At 38.7% G+C, this 22,270-nt stretch overlaps 1 protein-coding gene across 12 annotated transcripts in view; it reads right to left on the reverse strand.

Annotated features, from left to right (window-relative positions):
• MAGI2 (membrane associated guanylate kinase, WW and PDZ domain containing 2) overlaps positions 1-22,270 on the reverse strand; it is a 701,395-nt gene that overhangs the window by 23,845 nt on the left and 655,280 nt on the right. For all 12 annotated transcript variants that reach the window (XM_058021985.1, XM_058021981.1, XM_058021983.1 and 9 more), the window contains 2 exons: positions 19,986-20,226; positions 17,895-18,038 (listed from right to left, as the gene is read on the reverse strand). In XM_058021985.1, coding sequence (XP_057877968.1) covers positions 17,895-18,038; positions 19,986-20,226 — 385 coding nt within the window. The remainder of the gene's footprint in view (positions 1-17,894; positions 18,039-19,985; positions 20,227-22,270) is intronic.

Genomic DNA, 22,270 nt, shown 5'->3' on the forward strand with positions numbered 1-22,270 from the left:
TCAGGAAGAGACATATTCAATGGATCACAGGTTACTTGAATGACAGACAGACACATCAAGGAAAATTTGTTCCTGTCTATCTGAGGAATATTACTGGCAGATCAAATAACCTCCAAAGTGGGTTCTGAATATGGTATATATCAAATGCTGCTTGTCTTCTGCTGAAATCAGTGCAGTGCCTTTGTAACTTGCTCACATCTTCTGCACATAAGAGGCTTTGTTGAATTGCTTGACGTGGTGGAATCACTGGAACATGATCCCTGCTGCTCTGTAACATGCAGTGTTGGGTGAGCCTGAGAAGAACTTTGTTGCACTTGCTGTTTTCATAGAGAAAAGAGAGGTTCAAAGCACAAACAGAAACTTCCATCATTTGAATTTCCAAACCTCGGTCGTAAAGTTTCACACCAAATTAAGAGTCGTTATGCAGCACACTGTTAAACAAAGAAAGGTTAGTGCTATGACACAGGACAAGCAGGTTTGCTGCGGTTCAAAGAGCAGGCTTTGAACTATTTACCACAGGAGCTTTTTGCTGGGAGTATGCACAGCCTGTGGCTGAACTGTCTAGTTAGAGCAGCTGACTCCAGGGTTCTGACTATGGATTTCTGCCACTCATCTCCTGGCCAGATTTCCAGTTAGAGCTGGCTTCATCATCATTTTTTCTGCTCTATTTCTACAGCAGTTAAACGTGGCACTGATGTCTGCACATCCCATCCACCCCAACTTGCTTGGCTTTGCCTCCAGCCTGCATGTTTTGGTTTTGGCTGGCTTTCCATGCTGGAAGCCTTCAGCAGGGGAGCAGTTGCTTTCTGCTGTGCCCGGTCAGCACAGCTCAGAGCAGCGTAGGGAGCAGCACTGCACAGCCTGCAGTGCTGTGAGACCCCTTGGAGAGCACACAGAGAGGTGACATGGGACCCTCCTGCGAGCAGCACCACAGCTTTGGGATCTGTGCGCTGCAGAAGCCTCCCAGCCCCCCTGGAAAGGCAGCCTGAGTGAACCCAGGAGCAAGGATGGTCTCCTGGGGCTGGTGGAGGTGCAGGTCCAGTGATGGCAGCCAGGAGCAGGGCAGGAGGGTCCCAGTGAGTGGGTCAGCACACTCAATTGTCAGTGCTAGAGGAACACATTTGCTCAGCAGGATCTCACCTGCCTCACTGGGCTCCTACAGCTTCCTCACAGGGGTTTCACCACCCAAAACAACAATGCCTACACATCTAGACAAGAGATTGGGACCATGTTCACAGGGGTCTTAGGCTGAGGGAAGAGATGAGGATCTGACTCCATGTTTCAGAAGGCTGATTTATTATTTCATGATATATATTACATTAAAACTGTACTAAAAGAATAGAAGAAAGGATTTCATCAGAAGGCCAGCTGATGAAAAGAAAGAATGAATAACAAAGGTTTGTGTCTTGGACAGAGTCTGAGCCAGCTGTGATTGGCCATTAATTAGAAACATCCACACGAGACCAATCACAGATGCACCTGTTGCATTCCACAGCAGCAGATAATCATTGTTTTCATTTTGTTCCTGAGGCCTCCCAGCTTCTCAGGAGGAAAAATCCTAAGGAAAGGATTTTTCATAAAATGCCTCTGTGACAAGAGATGATGCAGACTTCAAGGTGACACACACTTTCTTTCCCTCTTACGAGACTGTCTTAACAAAACCAGCTCTTAGCTGGCCTTGGACATTGAAATATCTTCTATTTTGTATGTTCTCTTTGCTACAATTCTACTTCTGTCAGCTTAAAGTGTAATTCTTCAGAGGTTTTCCTTCTTTCCTGAGTTTGAAATATAATATTTACCAAATAAATGCACACAATATGAAATGTCAATACAACTCCTAGCATCAAAGAAAACTAGAAAGGATGTCAAGAAGTTATCTAGTCCTTACTTTTGCTCAGAGACAGAAAGAATGCTAATAGAAGTACTATGACAGTGTTTCTCAATAGGAATTCATAGATTTCATATTTGTCAATAGGAGCTGCATCATCCCAGGATCCTGTATGCAATCTATGCTGATACTTTGTGTAACTGAAAAGCCATTGATCCAAATAAAACCTATTAGCTTTGCTATTACACTTTGTAAATGCTGCAGTATTAACAGTGGGGAGGGAAAAAAATCAGAATTATTTTGTGCAGGATTATTTTTGCAGTGCAAATTTCTTCCTCAGCTGATTTTCTCTCTAAAAAAAAAAAAAATCATTTGGTTATACCATGCTGTGCAAAATTTAAGATATTTCTGGCAGCCTTCAGGCCACACTGACACAGAACACAGGTGCTGTCAGGATGATGGTGAGATCTCCCATCTCTGGCCATACAGGGCTCTCTGCATCCCCCAGACTTTTGGAGAAGGCTGCTGGTTCACGCTCTTGGAGCAAAAAGAGAAAAATCTGTGTTACAACTCCTGTAACACAGACAGAAGATGGATTTGTAGCATGCCCACAAGGATATCAGTCAGGCCAAATACAGACAAAATTAAATGATTTTGGGAAAACCTGTTTCTAAACCTCATGAAACAATTAAACCCCATAGAAGTCCTGTAAAAGTAAAGTCAGATTTTCAGAATGCTTGAGGACAGTGGTGTGGTTTTTTTTGGGTTTGTTTTTTTTTTTTTTTTTTTTTTTTTTTTTTTTTTTTTGTGGAACATTGCCTGGGTAGACCATATTTTGCAGAAGGTATTTAAAATGTTTTTATTAGCATGCCTTGAGAGAAGTGCCAGATTAGATCAAATGAAAGAGGTGTTTTTAACACTCCTTGATGAATAGCTTTTAAAATTAGTACTGAAAGCTGCTTGGGAATGTGCAGTCCTTCAAATAAAATCCTCTGCACTCCAGAGCAGACAGACAGAAAGATTTTAATACAGTTTAATATGTAAAAAGGTTATGTTAATGTCACATTTTTCCCTTGCTGTTTGCCTTCCTTCTGTTTTCACTGGTCACTACGCAGGAACTATTTGTATTAATGTAACCTTTTCTGTATTTCTGTGAATTCACAATTTTTCTCTCTGTAGGCAGCACGTGGCTCATTTGGTATTTTCTTTCATTATAAAATATTGTAGTTGATTTGATATTTCCTTTTCTTCTGAAATATTACGTGCAAATATCTTGAGAAAGCTTAAAAAAAAGGCTAGCAGCTTGGTTATGTGACTGAAGGAGGGGAGAGAAACAAGGTGGCAAAAATGAGGTGCTCTGAAATGTACATCAGAAAGGGTGAGACCAGAGCTATAATGAATAGTTGCAGGAGCAGTGGGTTAATTGTGTTCCTTGCTTTTGTGTCCTGTGGCTGACTGATGTACAGCTGAATTATTCTGCCTTTGCAGCACAAGCCCAGCTCTGATTAGAGGAGGAAACAAGGAGAAGTTGTCAACACTCTTACTCGAGAAAAGCTTCAATTAGACTTTGCACTCATATCTGGAAATTCACACAAAACAAAAAACCTCGGCTGAGGAGCTGTTCCCCATGTGTCAGTAAGGAACAATTCTTGTTTTTCTCCCGCAGTTAAACCTTGATAACCTTCCCTTCCTTTCCCTCCATGATGCAGATTTTCTTATGGCTGATATGGGACAAAACTCTGCTGTATGGGCTCCCTTTGTCCAGGCATTCAAATATGCTTTTTCCCTCAACTTTTCTATTCTGGAATAAATTTTTAGCTTTGTGGAGCTATTTTCTAAATCCAGTGATTTTTAAAGAGGATCTTAGATATGCCCACATATTGAAGATACAGCAAGGTGAGGCCAGAGGTGATTGGAAACATAAAATCAGTGTCTGCTACATGGGATCCTCATTTCTCTTTTTAGGATCAAAAGATGATTCCTGAAGTTTATACCACAGAGCATTTCTCTACACTTCTCTTCTGGATCCTTCCATGTCTGTTCACAGTGCCCAAAATGAATATAGTATGAACGTGGGAGGGTAGGTAGAACAGACCAAAATGAAAACCTTCTTTCCACATTTACTAATAATGTTCCCAGAACAAATTCTTTGCCTTTTTGTAACACATCAGATTTGCAACCTGTGGTCAGTTTGGATTCTGAGCAGTTATCTCACATTTATCATTGTGCATCTGATTTCTCTGCCCTAAACTGAGCACTGTGCACCTCTGACTTTTATCAGATTGACTGCTTTAGTACAAAATTTTTATTTTGAAACAGTCTGTTTCTCAAAGTCTTTTTAAACTCCCTGTGAATAGTGACATACTGGCATCAGCAAATTCTATTTTATTTTTTATCAGTAGGTCTTCAATTAATAATGGAATATTTAACTGAGTTGGTTTCATCCCAGACACCTCAGAACTACATTTGTAATTACTATCAAGGAGCAAATCATTCAGAGCAGCCTTCGAGAGGAATTATTGACAGTAACCGCGTTAAAAGAGATTCCACCTAGGGCCTCAACCTTTTCCTGTGAATTTCATAGAAGGTAGTGTGAAAAGGTGAAAGGAAGATTCTACCTTCTCCTCCCCCTTTTCCCTTTTCCTTATTTAGAAATAAGAATGAAAATCAGACATAAGAAAGGAAAATTAGACTGGTGTGACAAGATTTGCTTTCCACAATTCACATGCCAGTGAACTTTCTCAACTTTTTGGTAACTTGTCACAGATTGTTTCTGAGCACAAAAATTAAAGGAATTTTTTTTATTTGGCTTTAAAAATAGGGTAAATGTTTTGCTTTCTCTGGTCTAACTCTCTTGTCCTCCATGAATTGTTAGACATAATTACTGATAGTCTATAAATTTACTTGCCTTAGTCATTGAGCATACATGAGCACTAGCAAGTTCTACAAACTTGAATCTAAGTATGCTTTAAGCAGTTTTCTCTTTATTCTGATTTATACTAATTTCTTTGCTGATGTTTTTGTGAACATCTCAATGGACACTAATACAAAGAACACACTGAATATTTCAGCCATCTCCACATTCTCATCAGGCAGAAGACCTCTTTTTTTCCAGTTCTTGATGTTTCTTTAAACATGGGACACATGTACCCTTTCCCAGTCCCCACAGGCAAGCCCTGCATGTGGGACACTCCCCAGGCTCTGCTTTTTAACCTTCCTGGAGGTCTTCAGCAAAGATTACAAAACAGGAGTGATTTATCTCTATGTCCTCCAGATGTTCTCAGCAGATGAAGGATGAAGGGTGTTGGCAAGACAACCTGGGAAGCTTGTCTGGCTGCTGCCTAAGCTGAATTTATTCTGAAGAAATTCATGTTCTTTGCAGCTATGAATCTGGAAATTTTATTCACATTGGCTTTGTGTTGTATTTTTCTTCCTGAAGAACATGACCCTTGCTACGTTTCCATGTTTGGGATAAATACCTACCCAAGCCCACTGGTTCTCCTCCTAACCCAATGCCACTTGGTAAGCAGAACGCTCCTCTATTATATTCTTACAATGTGCAAGCACAAAGTAAACACTGAATGCTTCAACCCCTTAATGCTTTGAAATCTGAATATTAATGATTTAAATGCAATTATGAAAGTAGTTTGTGTGTATGGAAAGTGTTTCTTTACAAAATCTGCTTCAGTTCAAGTTAATTCAGATGCTCCATCCATGTGTAAGAACAGCTGAGCTATAAAATTGGGCAACATGTTTTCTGGCAATAATGGGAAGATAATATTCCTAAGGAATGTTTAAGTAACATCACTATTGATAGGTTAATTAGAAAGAAAATTGTAAAGCTTCTCCAGATCATTAGAATAAAGTGCCTTAAGTATACATGTGGGTTTATCTGCAGAGCCTTTGTTTGGCTCTGGCCATATTTTAAAGCAATTATTACTGGTCTTGTTAAAAAAAGCCAACCATACACACAAACAGGGTTTCAGAAACAGAGTGAACCAGAAGGGAAACACATATAGCTTTAATGCAGTAAAGAGGTTTTTTCCTTGCTTGAGTGTTCTTTTAAACCAGGGATGAGAGCCTTGTGTATGTTTGCCTCCATTGGTGCGTAAGGAACAGTCTCCAAGCAGGTGTATGGTTCCCAGCTGCATGAAATTAAATTAATTGTGTATGCACATTTTCAGTCCATGTTAAACCTAATGATAAAAGCAGCCTCAAATGATTTGTGTGGAGGGCATTGCTATCTGTCATTTTATTAATACATTTTATAATTAAACCTCAGGAAAGAGACAAATCACATTTAATTATTTTTATGTGGGCATTCTATTTTTATAACTGAAACAATTTTACATGTTATTTGTTGAGGTTGTTATTGTCAATTCAAAAGGCTGAAAAATTTTCAGTACTTGGAGACCAAAAGGCAATTCCAGAGTATTTATTTTGGTGAATTTCCAAGTACTGTCAAGCTCAAGTATCATTGCCTGGAGTTAGGTACAGGCTGGATATGTGCTGAGCAAATCTCCTCACAGCAGAGAATGGAAATCCCAGGTGTAACACACAGCCTGAGCAAAGCTGTGGGCTTTTGGTAATCTTGGACTCCCTCCAGTGCATTTTAGGTATGTGAGCTAGGACGTCTCAGCAGAAGACATGGTATTTCCCTTTGGGGGAATTACAATAACATGTCCCAAGCTACTTTTGAACCAACTACATAAAAGTTTGAAGTGAAAAAGTCTTTTTTTTTTTTTTTTTCTGTGGCCAACCATCTATTTAAGCAACTGCAGCTTTTTACTCCTGGAAATGCCAGGCCCTTTGTTCCCACAGAGAGATGGTCTTGACTCCTGCCCAAAAGAAGGGGGAGAGAGGGGCCATAGGACATGGTGTGGAACAAGAAAAGGCCTTCCCACCACTCCTCAGCAGGAGCTCCAGCTTTTTTCTTTTCACTTTTTCACCTTTTCCTGAGAGAGAGAAATGGTAGTGCTGTTTGGGAAAGAGGACAATGTACGTGCCTGATTGTTTGCAGAGTGGGGAGTGCAAGAGGGAAAAACGGAGTTGTCAGTCATGAGGGCTGAAAAGACAGCAAAGTGGTACTACATTTGGTACTACAAAATGGTACTACATTCTGGTACTACAGTACACTTGATGCCTTTCACAACATTGCTGCAAAATAATCCATGTATATGTGAAATAAAACTGTCAAAGATAAAAGGTAAATGCATTGTCTTACTGTATTTGATACACTATTACTTTTTAAAATCAGAGGTAGGATAACTCATTGTTGCATAATGTTATATTAAAAACATCTACTTCACCATTAAAATCAGGGATAGGAACCAATAGAGACTATGAAAAGGAAGAAGAAAATTTTCTGGTATCTTCTTGATGGCCTCAGGTAGTTCTTATCAGGCAAAAGCAAAGCAACTTCAAGGTCCGACAAGCTGATTTTACAGATCCTACAGAGAAACCTGAGAATGGAAATTGCTTCATCCAAAGTTGCATCCACACAGCAAAACAGAAAAGAACATAAACTCCAACAAGATAAAGATGAAGCCACAAAAAGATTTTGAGGAGGAAAAATGCTGAAATATAAGATCTAAGAAGATGTTTTCAAGCACACCATAGGCATGGAGTCTGTCAGATCTCAAAAGATAGTTTGGGCACAAGGTAGAAAAGACTGCAGAAAACAGATTAATTCTTTTCATCAATTTTCACTGAAGAGGAGGGCAGCAAAACTCCTGCAGAGGGTCTGCTCACTGCAGGGTTGAGTGAAGAACTGACCCAACAGCAGGGTCCGTGGCAAGTATTTTATAGCAGACTGATGAAACGGAAAGTGAGACACCACCAGACACAGATGACTTTTATCCTCAGTTCTAAAGGAATTTGGATATGAAGCTGTTCTACTAGTAGCTATAGGATATAATCTACTGCCTAAATCAGTAAATTGCAGAATTTCAAAGGAATGGGAAGTGGCAAGTGTGACACCAGTCTTTAAGAACGGTCTTGGAAAGTAACCAAGCGAGTCTCGTGTTCAATTGAGCAGATGGAAGGAAGCAATAAGGATGGTGAGGCTTAGCTGGCACAGGGATAATGATGATTTAGTGGGAAAGGGTCAGTGTGGCTATTGCAGAGGGAAGCCATTCCTCACAGATCTATTGCAGGTCACTGGAGCTCTCAATGACTATATAGATTAATGTGATCTGGTTAGTATACTGACATTTTCAGAAAGCTTTTAATAGTAAAGTCTTCAATAGAGGCTCTGCTGTGGGATGAAAAAGAATAGGTTCTTCTAAGCAGGAGATTAAATTCTAGGAATAAAATGCTTTAAATAAGTGGTCAATTTTCACAATCAAAAGACTTTATCAAAGTGATTGTTCTGCTCAGCATACTTGCAAATGGTATGGGGAACAGGTGATAGGATTTGCAGACAGCACATTACCATGCTGTATTCTTATATCTAAACTTAAAAGCTCCAAAAAAAGTGGCCCAATCCTGTGTGCTAAAGCAGCACGTGAAATCCAGTGGTGCTGAGTGCTAAGCAGCAAGTATAGTACATGTGGAAAACTATATAGTCCATCACTCTGAATCAGCCATCACCCTTGAAAACACACATCCTGCTGTCCTTGTGCTCAGCTCACTAAGCTGAAAATGTCAGCACAGCCAAAAACCCAAAGAGAATACCAGCTGCTAGAGGGAAAGTGGAGAATAAAGGAGAAGCCATCACTGTGTCATTTAGGAGCAGCAATATCCTGAAAACTGCAAATTGCTCTGGTGCTTTCACCTCCAAATGAATGTGATACATTGAGAAAAGGCTTGGAGGAGGCCAATGAGGCTGGTCAGGGGTAAAGTACAGCTCCCTTTTGATGCAAGGTGAAATAGACTGGTCAGGTTCAGTACATGATATAGATCAATAGAATAAAGAATGATATGCAGAATGATGAAGTAAGGTTATTATATTATAACTACAAACAAAAAAAGGACGCTTTTTTCAAACAATGCAGGCACTTTGACTTGGAATCCATTGATACATTATATCTGGAATGTCAAAAGCATGATTACATTCAAATAAGTGGTTAAAAATAGTCCTAACACTGAGTTCTAGCATAGAAAAATATATAAACTCCTGACTGTCCTGACTGACAGCATCTTGGATGTTATACACAGTGAAGAATAATTTGATACTTGTCCTACATTCCTTTTCTAAGCATCCTCTACTTGTCCTTGTTGGAATGAGGGTACTAGACTGGGGCCATAGCAATGGGCCTCATATCTTTCATTTTATCCTTAGAGATGACCTCTCCCAGTTTCCACTTGTTGTGATTTGGGAAAATACAGATGAGAAGTTGATGCCTATGTCACTCTTATGGCTGGACAAATTGTTTTAATTATCAGAGCAGCATCATGTGGTGTACTCATTTGTTTCTAACACTTGATTCTTAATTTTTCAGTTAGGGCTAATTAATTTTTTAGACCTGAAAACCTTCATAAATATTCCATAAACCCCAGATTTAAATAAGATGCCTGCCTGCCAACTAAGTATCTTAGTCTTAAAATTTAATACTTCACTATTTTTTTTCACAATTATTAACTTGTATTTTTTTTACAGCTGGCTTGAAAGATTTTGCTACTAGGCATAGAGTTAGAAGGATGTTTTGAATGTGCCAAACCGGATACATTTTTGTAAGAAAGATTTTAATTAAGTGTGTGAGAGGAATACTCCTATCCTAACCTTTCTGCAAACAGATTCTTAAAAATACACACAGATTTTTGGAGGAATGCTGAATAATAGTTCACCAACAGTTAATTCACTCTTGATTTATTAAGCTTTTATATTATCAAAATATATTCAGGATCCTCGAGGGCCTCAGTTTGCATTTCTTTGTTGTGCAGACAGCAGAATTTTGATCAGCTTTATGCCTGCATGTCAATATATTCTTCTTTGAGTTCTGCCAATTACACAAACCCAGCATTGAGCTCCTCTTGCCACAGGCTGGCATCCAGCTCATGTGCTCGAGTAGCCCAGCTGAATTCCCTGAGTTCAGATCAATCACACCTAGTCTCTCCCCAAGTGAGGTTGGACAGTGATGTATGTAGTAGGGAATTGGAGTGTGAGTTAGATTACCCCAAAGGGACATGCAGTTTGGTGGGGAAGCATAGCTAACATCTTCCTGTGCTGTTCAGGAGGATCACAAATCACAGAATAAATGGATGGGCCTAAGAATATCTTTGTCTTTTTGTTCCATTAAATGACAGTGTTGACATTCACTGAATGCTTATTATGAAGGTAAGATTTATGTTACTGCATAAAGTAAGCCAGGTATGCTGCAGGTTTTAAGAGTAAGTGCTACTTATGTAGAAAAGATGGGCTGCTTAACTGGCATGAATCACTCTGGGGGCATTTGTCTTCCACATGTGTGCACAAAACCTTAGCCAAATTGCAGCTGGTGGAGCACTGTATTTTCCTGGGGTGTACTTCTGCCCCTGATGTGTGGGATTATTCTAAATATTAGTATTATATATATTCCAAATTTTCAGTGGGGTTTCTGAGAGCCTTCTCAAGCCCTCACTCACGTCAAGGGCTCAGCAGCTGAGTCCCTGCTGTGCCAGCACACCATGTGGAGAAGACTTTCTGGCTCTTAGGACCTATCACTGCTCCTCCTACCTTTGTGCTTGCTGTGATTAGAGTAAACTTGCAAAGAAGCTTCCCGGCAGCAATATCCACTTCCCTCCAATATTCTGAACATGAGACTTCACTGCTTTTTAGCACCTGGAAAACCTGAGGATTTTCATGAGTCACTCAGCAGTATGTCAGTCCTATTCTTTGTTTTCAATATAAAATAGGATTCATTAGTGTGCTATATCAGAAATTAAAGATTAAACTGGTAAGTCCTTTATTCATTTTTGGATGCTGGCATTGCCTTAAATGTTTGTAAAAACTCATGACTGATCAAGCTATTCCTTCATTCTTCCTGTTTCCTTGCTGCAGCTTTCTTGATTGGACAAAGAAATGTCTGTATCTGTCCCCTACTCTCTTTACTGTGTGACAAATGTTTTTCTCTATTTTTAATGTTTTTTGCTCTAATCACTCTCAAGCTGAGCTGAGCTACTTCTTGCTAACTGTTCTTGCTGATTGCAACCTTATGTGTTTTCCACTGCAGACTGTAGGAAATCATCCTTTAATGTGGGGCCAATCACTGATGGAGCATCCCAAATAGATGCTCTGCTCTTCATTAACAAGAAATCTCAGAGAGGCTCTACACAAGTGAGGAGTCAGTGCAGATTGTGGTGTCTGCATGGCAAAGTGATTTCAAGGATTTCCATTTATTGCAGAGTAAAAAATTGTTCATTCCTCCTTTTAAGCTTTGATTAGATTTGATGGTCACTGACAAAAACCAATCAGTCCTGTTGATAATCAGTGCTTTTTCATATTTTCCCATTTTCCATATTCCTTTAGCAACAGGAATACAGCTGAGATAACTCTGCAAAGACTGTTCTGGAAGGACTGAAGAAATACAATATTAATTGTATTTACAATATTAATGTATGGAGACCAGAATCACAAATAGTAGAAGGTTCCTGTGTATGAAACTACAGGGACTGCATGTGGTTTCTGGTACAAAATTTGGTTGTGCAGTAGGAATCTAACAAAATGGTATGTGGCAGTCCAGGCATTTCTGTTGGATTTTTTTCATCTCTGAGATGCAAGACAACAGCAACTGAAAAATAATTTTAAAAAAGAGTGAGGATATTTTGTACATGCTAACATGGACTTTTAACAAGCATCTATGGAAGTTATGTTATATCCAAGCCTCAGAAAGGGAATGATTGCTTATTTGGTGGAAACAGACAACTGATCTTCTAAGAACCTAAAAATCAAGGCTTGCAAAAAAGGGACACAGTGATTACGGGACTAGATGAACACCAAGCTAAATGTGTGCAACTTCTAGGAATAAAGAAATGTGAAATGGAAAAAACACCATGATGAAACAAGAGACTTCTGATTTGCATGGTATAAAAGACTTTCCAAGAACTGTGGGATCCTAATTAACTCATCTCTGATTATCTATTCACTGAACCCTGAACAATTTATGTGATTTCAGGGTGCCCTGACTTGAGATGTTTGGAAATGTCATATTGCAGGGAGACAGGTTTATGTTACCTTGTCAAACTCCACCGTTGTACAGCACTTAGAGAGCACAGATGCCCACATACCACCTGCTCCTTTGAGAAGCCTGAAGAGTCTTAATGGTAGCAAATTAATTCTGGGAGACATAGTTAGCTATAACCAACTCTTATATCCCACCCTACTGCTCAGAAGCCTGCCTGGAGTCCAGACTTCTCAAAGGGGACTTAAAGAGGGGACTTCTCTCATGGCTCAAGAGAGGGCTTAAATATCACATTAAGAGTTTGATAGGAGCTCTGTAACTCTTTTGCAAAAAGAGGAAAATGTCAGCTTTGAATGTTGCCAAATGCTCATACATGGGTTTTGACAGCAATTTTAAATGTAATATTTATATCCTCCATGATTTGAAACTTTAGTTCTGTTTCCTTCCAAATAAAAGACAGACTCCCTCTTTCTGCCTGTCTTTTTTGACCCTTGGCTCTTGGATATCCAACTCTCCCCTTCTGCTAGGAATAATTCTTGGTGTGGGTGGATGAAGGTTTCTGAATAACCACAGATAAGGTTGCTGTGAACTTTATCATTATGGGAAATTATTAAATGTGCAAACTGTGCTGGTTTGCAGAATGCCACGAACCTGAGCAGAGCATAGATCTGTTGCTGGTGTGAGCATCACTGCAATGATCACCCAGCAAGCTGGAACAACCAAGCAAGGCCACACAGACTCTTATGCAGCAACACAGAAGCTCATAATTGACACTACAGGAGCCTCCTGTCCATTGTGCCTGGTTTTACCTCCAGCTGTGTACAACTGAAAAAAAAAAGAGGAATGCAAACCACAGAAATGCAACAAACAGGAAAAAAGACTGAAGAGTCAAAGCAGAACTGCAGAGCATGAAAGATACAGAATTCTGCTGTGCCTGGATTTCAGATGTCTGCCCTGCCCAAATATAAGAAAAATATGCAATAAAATGAGAAAAATAATGTAGCATAAGGAGATATGAGGAACTGGAGACAGGGCTAAATGGTGCATGAGGACTGAGAAAAATGAGTTGACAGGACAATGAAACTAGAGATGTCAAAAATGTCAGATGTATGGCTTTTGTGGAAGATGTAAAAAAGGATCACAAAGTGACAAAATGACACAGATGTATACTGCCTATAAAAAAGCACATTTCACCCTCATTCTTCAAGAATTTAATGTTATTCTGTACCTTTGCAGCTCTCAGCCAGTCTCTTTGTTAGACACTGGTTTCAATAAACACGCTGGCTGCTGGCGATACCATTCAAGGCAATAAGAGATCTGTTGATCCTATCTCATGTCTAGCAACACCACAAATGCTTAACAATCCCCCTGAGAGCAGTAAGGAACTTATCCCTTCCTTCTAGGACAGGAAGGGATAGAGATCTGCAAGCTGAGCTCTGCCAATCGTTGTCCTCAGCATGAGGCAAGAATAAAATATAAGTTAGCATGAGCCTTATCTAAATAGACCTGTTAAATTGTTTCCAGTAGTGTCTGAATCTTCAAAGGCTGTGGGGACTGTGCTCCACAGGGTCTGTGTTATGTCCCTTGTCTCTGGTGACAGAATCAGCTCAATATGACTGCCACTGACAGTGTGTGTGCCATGTTCTTGTCCTGCTCTGAGACTGGGCCTTGCAGCTTTATTCTTAATATTGCCATCACCAACTAGTTTCAGTGATTCTCCCTGATGTTAGGATTGCTTGAGAAATGGAATCCTGATAGACCTCTGCCAGTCGGGGAAAAGGTAACAAAGGCACTAATAGTTCTCCAAACTTTTTTCATGGTTATTTTAATACATCCTTGTCTAATGGAGCACAGACATAGGTACGTTTTTCAGAATTTGTCATTGTAGCTTGCTCCCTGCTCAGCTGTCAGAATTAAGTCAGTATTTACATACATTACATAAATTTTATATATCTATATAAAATACACTGTGAGTATTTAATTCCAGTGTAGTGATGAGGTTCTCCCTTACAGCATTCTCCTGTGAGGAGCTGCCATATATCTTATCCATAAATGGCCGTAAAGTCTCGCCACAGTTAATTGTGGTGTATGATCTGATATATGATTTTATACAAAGCTGCACTTATGGCTGTGGGTCTCCAACACTGGTTGAGAATAGTTTAACAACCACATGGGCAGAGGATGCATGCAAAGAATGAGCTCCTGTAGACCTCCGGGTCCTTTGATGGGAATTTCCTTCCCATATCTAGTGATAGATTAATCCAGGTTAAATTAAGATATATGCCTGGGCTTTCTGCAGAGTCTATGGGCTCAAATAAAAGTCTCAGTGCATGTAAAGGTGCCATGACTAAGTGTAACAAGACCGTGAAAGTTTAAACCTGCTTTTAAGGGAATAATCTGTTGAATCTCAAGACTTAACGCTGTGTCTATCTAGGCTGGCAGTGAGGGATCCCTGAGTCAAAGAGAAATAGGATTGGAGAACTGATGAACTCTCACATCAATTCAGTGCTCTTCCACCTTTCCAATTCCCAAAACACTTCTGAAGAAAATCAAAGTAGAAAGCTTCATCTGTCATGAAGTGCAATTAAATACTACTTTGGATCTTGTAATCCTAAAACAGGGTGTTCCTTGGTGAATTTGTTTCCAATAAAAAAACAACATGCCTAGCAGGCCATCCCCAGTAGGGAGGGAGACCAGAATAATAATCCAATTATGATTGGAAATGGTGATGTGATAATGAACTTCATAAAATCTTTTTCCTTCTTACATCAATATTTACAAATCCAGACAGTTTTGGCAGGGCCACTGGAAGATCATCACTTCTTGGGCTTGTTCTGTGAGTCTGTTCTCTGTCTGCTCACAAGTCTCACTGAAGTTCATAAAAACTGGAAGATCAAACTGGAATTTTCATAAGGATGTCCTCATTTTGATGTCACTTTCTTCATCTTGTTTTATCATTGCTTTCTTGTTCAATTTCTCTTTGCTATTATTGGCATATTGTACTCCTTCCATACTTACTTTCCTCAGTAATGGATCTACTTTTTTTCCTTTGCAAGAGATAGCTCCATTCCAGTTCTTTATTTATATCTGTTTTCCTACAATCATAGGTTTTAGTCTAATATCCTCTGCATCTGTAATGCCTAACACTTTTACATGTATTTAGACTTCAGAATCTTTTGAATGTGTGGTGGTGGACTCCCAGATTTTTTTAAACACATGTCCAAGTGGAATATAGCCGTTGGGACTCATTCCAACACTGTGGTTTTGCAGTGCCCCCTAACAGAGCAAACATACAGACTTTAACTTTCCCATCCAGAGCTGTTTTCAGTTTGAGATTTCATTTCTTCAACTATACAGTTTTATAAAACCACTAGTATAGCTTCAGCTCTATTACTTTAAGGTAATTATTTTATTTATTTATGTAAAATAGGGAGCTTTGTATCAATATGGCTGAGTCTGTATCAGGGCTTTTGCTGGCTATATGTAGATTGAAAACAAAATGTTATTTGTGGAATATGTTTGCTTATTATATCTAAGTGTTATACAGGTAACATGTTTCATTATATGATCTATTTTTTACAACAACTTATCTGGTTTTATTTTTCTTTTCTTGGTTTCGTGAGTGGGAATGGGGCTGGAGTTATTTTTTTTATAAGCATAATCTGCACCTTGTGCTATCTGCTTCAATGTTTCTCTGTAAAGCTTTAGTTAAATTAAAGAAGGCTGTTCAAGGAGGAGGAAACAGCAAGCAAAACAATAATGGAGACAAGTAGGTTATCAGAATGACTCCTAGCTGGAAAGATCCTTCACAAAGCATGGTTTGCTGTCCTCAGTGCTGAAAGCCAAGGATCGGAGAATCCTGTCTTTAATGACAAGGGTATCTAAAGCAAGAAGCACTGCCCTGATTTTTGCATGTTTTGCGGTAGAGATGCACCTGTCAAACAGAGATACAGAGATGCAACAACCAGCCAAGAAGTGTGAATGAACCTGCATTGTTAACAGCTGATGTAAACTTAGGAAAGGAGATGTGGGTACAGAACTCTGCTTCCTTTGCCCTCCCTCCTATGTAACATATTTCTTTCAACATTATTTTTTGTTTGCTTCTATTTTTTCTATTTTTGTTTTGAAGCTTTTTCTTGAACTTCTGCTGTCCATCAGTCACAGGTCACTGAATATAAGAATCTTTCACATTCCAAACCCATTTGTCAGGTTAAAATGTCTGTGAGGCAGGGGAATAGAAGAGAACACTCAGTGACAAGGATGCATGGTAGAACTGGTTCCAAAGAATGATGCTTTTAAAAGGCAGAAAAACCCCCAATTACATCTATCTGGTCAGAAAAACACTTATTATGTTAGGCTATCTGTTGTGGCCATTACAATGAAAAAGTTTTAAACCAAGATGTTTTAGAAACTATATTAGCAGTATTCCTTAAAGCATGCAGAACTTTTCCTAATGCAATTAAAAAAAACACCAACTCCTATTCATGTTAAATACCTTCTATATTTTGGCTATTCAAAAAGTGAATAATCTAACTTCATTCCTTAGTACTAGTTTGTTTAAATGACACCCAGATTTTAATGTTAATTTTCTACCTAATACAGATTATTATTTGAAGTGAACCCTCTTCAAAGTTGCTCTTTTATTTTTTTCTGTATTCTTAGTCATATGTTTGGTAACATGTGATTCCAGAGCTTATTAAAAGCACAGCTTTTTCTCAGTCTTTAATCACATTATAGCTACTAATGTACATCTTGCATATGGCTTCTCATTAAGAGCAACAGACAATGATAATACTAAACTAAAGGAAAGAATGAGGACCAGGGAAGATATTAGAAAGCTAAAGTTCCAGCTGCAGCATGAAATCACCTGTATTTCACACAAAAAAAATGCAGTGGGATTATATGTCCATTACCAGTTGCCTGCCTGCTTGCCCCACTGGCTTTCCTGACACAGGGACTGCTTTTGCTGCTGCTGCCAGTGCCAGGGGCTTGCACTCCACCATACAATTGAGGACTAGCTGAGTTTTACAATTCTACAAAGTCATTTGAAGCACAGCAAAACTCCTGAGCTATACACAGAAAGACAGTGCACTTTCAGTAAGACATCAAATTTGATCAGATTGTTTAGGCTGTGAAACAGAATAAGTGTAACAACCATGACATTTGTAAAATCTGTTCTTACCACTGTACGTACAGAACACAATTTTCATTGCCCATCTTTGAAATTAAACATTGGTTGAACATGACTGTACTAATTAGATACATAAACAACTTTTTATGTTGACTCTTGTTAGTCTTGCCTATGTTCTTTCTTTCTCCGTTTTGCGTACTCACAATTCTGCAAAGTATCAGCAGGCTTGGATGAAGTTATACCTTGTGTTTATCACAACTGGACAGACTAAATGTCTCTAATTTTGATTAGGTATTTTTTTCCTATACAAACTCTGTGTTTGCTTTTCTTTAAGATCATGATCCCTACAAACAAGATTAAGATCAATGAACAAATTTAGCAAACAGTACAAAGACAAATTGCTTAAATTAGTAAAACAACACAGATGAGGTCTTAGGTTTCATAGTTATCTAATACATATCATATAGTGATCACTTTGCTTTTGTGATTAGAGACCCAAATGTTAATCATGTTATTATTGTCTAAGAAACACCAAACTTTGTATGAGATTTTTAAGTTGCTTAGATAAGAGTGAAAATAATAATAACAAAAATTTTTAACATGGTAAAAGGTATTATCAGTCAGAAGTAATAAATTTATTTGCAAAGAAATGACAGGGATCTACTATATGTATCAACTAATTTTTTGAGTGCCTACAGAATGAGCTTATTTTAGAAGAGGTATTTGGCGTTATTTTTTAAAACCTGATCAGAGGTGAAAAAAGTGCTTTCCCTTTGACCCCATCACCAAAAATATCTGTAAATGTAAAAAAAAAGTCACAATGTATTTTACTCACCCTCATCCTTCCATTTCTTACTGCTGGTCCATCTTCTGCTAACCTCAACACATACAAATCCATTTTGTACTCCCTTCCTCCTCGAATACTAAACCCAAATCCTTTGGCTCCTTTCTCCAAATCAACGGTGAAATAATCAAAGTCCTGTACAGACAAACACAAAATGAAATACAATTAACTATATGAGCATTGTGGTATGCATTCAAGAGAACTTTAAAATTGATCTCTTCAAACATGTATTGATCCACTTGATATAAGCAAAGGTCCATAGAGGGGTCTGGGAGGGAAACTGTGATGTAGCTTCTGATGCATTGTCAGCCAAGAGTGCAAGATCCATGGGAGTAGCAGAAAATAACGAGTAAGCTTGGGTTGGGCAGTCTACTGATTAGAGAATTAAACTGGGGATGCTGGGAAAGAGCCAACCCAAGCATCTCTGTAGATGCTAAGAAGCATCTTATAAGGTATGCACATGGGGATAGATATTTGTTATTTATATACTGAAATGCACAATATTTTCATAGGTTTCTCTGGATTCCATTTAGGAATTTCAGTATTTTTCTTGATATGGTTTACGTGTCTGGTTTTGAAAATATGGACATACAAACCACCTATACATGGTTCCAGCATATAGTGTCCAGAAGTCTGCAGTCTCCTGTTTAATACTTTTTGACCTCTGTTTTTCCTGATTTTATGTAAGGAGAAAGGAAGATCTTTTTTAAAGTCTGAACTTTCAGCTAAATCCTCAACCTTCAAAACTGTCAGTAAATATCTGTCATCAGAGGAGTCTTGTCCAAGGTACCATAACTCTTCATCTAACTCATCATCGCTTTGAATTTGTCAGATCATGCTTGATGTCAAAGAAACAAGTTTCATGGGCTAGTTTCTACTCATCCAGACTATTACCAACAGAAATTTAATTTTATCAGTCAGAATTTCATTCCTTTATTTATTTAGTCCGATTAGATAAAAATCCTAATTTTCAAGAATGCTGTAGAAATGCAGTCGGACCTAAGTACACCCACTGTCTGATGAATGAATATGTGCCAAAAATGAAAAAAGTCCTCTGCTGATGAAAAGGCTATTTATGTTCGAATTTTTATTTCAACACTCCAGTACCTTAAAAATGGCATTAATTTAACATTACAGTCACACAATTATAAATGTAATGTTAATTTTCAGATCACACACATTAATACATAAATATTAATGGTTTGGAAGTAATTTCCTCTACAGAGAAGTAGTAACTCAGAGTAAAACCCTTTAATGTGACTTTTCCTTCCATAGTGGCATCTTCCTTACCAGCATCCATGACCTGTCCCTACAGACCCTTCAGCATTCTGTGTGGGTAGGAGCGCTCTGGGCATGTCTGCCTGTAAGAGCCAAAATGAGGGATGTGGGGCTCCAGGCAGCTCTCCAAAATGCAGTTTATTCCATCCAAGATGTTACAGCAGTCCAGGGCCATGGGTGGCAGAGCCTGTGCCCACAGCTGTCAGCTCCAGCTGCAGGCAGGCCTGGAGACCCTTTGGTTTGGGTTACAATGCATTATAGACTTTGCTGAGCATCTTAATGCAGTAGAACCAATCTATCCCTTAACTTTTATCTATAGCCTGTCATAACTACTGTAATTACCATGTTCATGTTACTATTCTCCAATCACTAAAAGTTAGTACATAACAGTTTAAAGCTGGAAGTTGTTTTTCGGTTTTCTTGCAATGGAAAATTCTGAGACATTTTTTCTACTTGCAATGTCTGCTGACTTGTTTGCCTGTGCTATCTTTCTGCTTGGTAAAAAACATCTTGTTTGAGGTGGGTTTATCCTTTGCTCTAAGCCATAAAAACCCCTTCTAACTAACACACCCTTTGCCTCCTTCGTTATCCTAGTAAGACCGTCTCAGCAATTCTTCTCCTATACTTAGGAGAATAATATATTAATATAATAATATATTAATATAATAATATAGGAGAATAAAACTTGCTTTTATTTCTATTCCTTCTTCACATTCTACATTAAAAAAAAAAAAAATCTTTCTGCCACGCACACACATCTGTGAGACCTGTCAAGCTTCCATCCTTCCCAAGCCCTGCCTGTACCTGGGGCTGCCTGTACTCGGCCAGGGGGTACTGCCGGGTGTCGGGGGAGTGCTGCCTGTAGTCCATCAGCGGGGGCTGCCTGTAGTCCAGCGGGGGTGGCTGCTGGTAGTCCATCACCGGCGGGTGCCGGTAGTCCAGCGGGGGCTGCCGGTAGTCCGTGGAGGATTGCCTGTAGTCCGTGAACGGCGGCTGCCGGATGTCGGGCTTCACATCCTGCCTGGCTTTTACCTCTGACCTGTAGCTGAGGGAGGCAAAACAGTGGTTCAGTTTCAGAGGGCAGCAGGCCTCATTAGGAATATGCATTGCATGCAATAGGGAGCGAGGAGTGAGAGCCAGCTGCCCGGCTGCAAAATTACGCGGAACAAATTTTCACAGGGAAGCAAAACTCTCAGGGGTAAATAGTTGAGGCAGCTGAAAACAGTGAGCACTTTTGAAACATGGGCATAAGCAATTTTCCCTCAGGTCATACTGTGCTATTTTCCAGCTTCTATCAGTGAGATCAGGATTGGACTCGAAGGGACAGGAACAGGAAAAACATCTTGATTCCCGCTTTACCTATGTTGAAGATGAAACGGCATGTGAAAACACCCATTATGCTCACTACAAAATAATTCACTGAGTTTATAAAGTGTTTTTTTCCAAAATTAATATTTCTACAGAATAAGTGGAATATCACTCCAGTGTATATCCCCTTTCATTGACATAAAGTATTATTGTGAGCTTCTTAAGGTTAAAAAAGGATAAATTCTTTGTCTTAGCTGTTACCTCTTTAACGAAAGCTATTCCTTGATATAACATCTGTTATTACAGTGTGTATTATTTTTATTATACACTCCCTATCAGGCTATGTGGCTAAAAGCTGTGTCAGTAAATTCATGTCAATAGTTATGCACAGAAATAACGTAAGGTGAAAAGAAAATAAATTTGGTTATGAGGAGTTAATAGCAAGTAAAATATCGCTTGAGCTGGTAAATCGTTACAAGGAGGTGGGTCCTAAAATTTGCAAGAAAATGTGACTTTCTAAGATACAGTAGCTACTTATTGACTTTATTCAGATGGGAATTTCCCCTAGCACATGGAAATCAGCACACAATGGCACTTCAGGGTGAAGTAAAGAACATTCCTAAAGGCAAACTTCCCTACCTCAGCCATGTGGTGTGCTAAAGAGGCACAAAGAAAGTCCTGAACCCTTTCTAGCAAGGTAATTCTGTAATAGTGGTTTAGGTTATATTTGAACAAAAATGTTCACAAAGTGAATGTTCTTACGCTCTTCCCTAGGTGCCAAAGGAAACATTTCTTTCCTGTACAGGAAATAGACATTTCAAATTCTGCTTTAATAATAGACTGGAAGTTTTCAGTCAACCAAGTGACCGTGTCTGTCCATGGACACATACAGATACAGAGACACATATAGACTTTGAAAGAGATTTGAAAATTACTCTCTGAAAAAGTGACAGCATTGTTTTTTATTATCTTGATTTATATATACAAAGGTAATCTGAATCTAAATGTTTCAAATTGTCTGATATGTTTCAAAGTTTCATTAATTTATTAATGTTGTTACAATGAAATTATGGCTAATCTTCCAACACAGTAGTTTTAATTATCCGAATGTCTAACCAGACACAAAAAAATCAGAACTATTTCCCTTTGACTTTCTGAGAAGGTTAAAATAGACTGATGCCATGATTAGTAAGACCTGCATGCATAGATGCAAGCCTCTTACTTTCTTTACTCAGTATCATGATCCTGTAAAAAGAAGATAGAGGACAAACTTAATGTGAGGCATCCAGTGATACTAAGCCTTAATACTGGAAGTAAAAAAGCCTAGTTAATACTCCTATCACTCCTAAGAGTTTTGAAATCTTATTTTGGTAAAGAAACAATGTATGTGGCTATACAAACAAGCTGTGATCTAGCTCATGAAATCTAGTGAAAAATAATACTGTGTGAACTAGCAAGAGTTGACCTTTTCCTGAAAAAAGAGTCATCTCTAGGCAGGTGCCCAATATATGGCCACAGCTGCATATCAGTAGATGATGTTTTTATTCACAGATGGAGGCACTGTAATTTTTGCTGAATATGTAAATGGTGACATGAGCAATTAGAGCTTACACTTTTCAGTAAAATTATTACAGAATTTCTTTCTGGAACTTTGATTAATATCATTTGCTGCTCCCATCTGAAAATTCCCACTTTAACAGATATTTAATAGTGACTTCCAGTAGCACTAAATGACTTTTGTCAAAACTTCATATTGAATTTTGTCAGAAACATATGTCTTC

The sequence above is a fragment of the Melospiza georgiana genome, chromosome 4 (assembly GCF_028018845.1).
Source record: "Melospiza georgiana isolate bMelGeo1 chromosome 4, bMelGeo1.pri, whole genome shotgun sequence".
Taxonomy (NCBI): domain Eukaryota; kingdom Metazoa; phylum Chordata; class Aves; order Passeriformes; family Passerellidae; genus Melospiza; species Melospiza georgiana.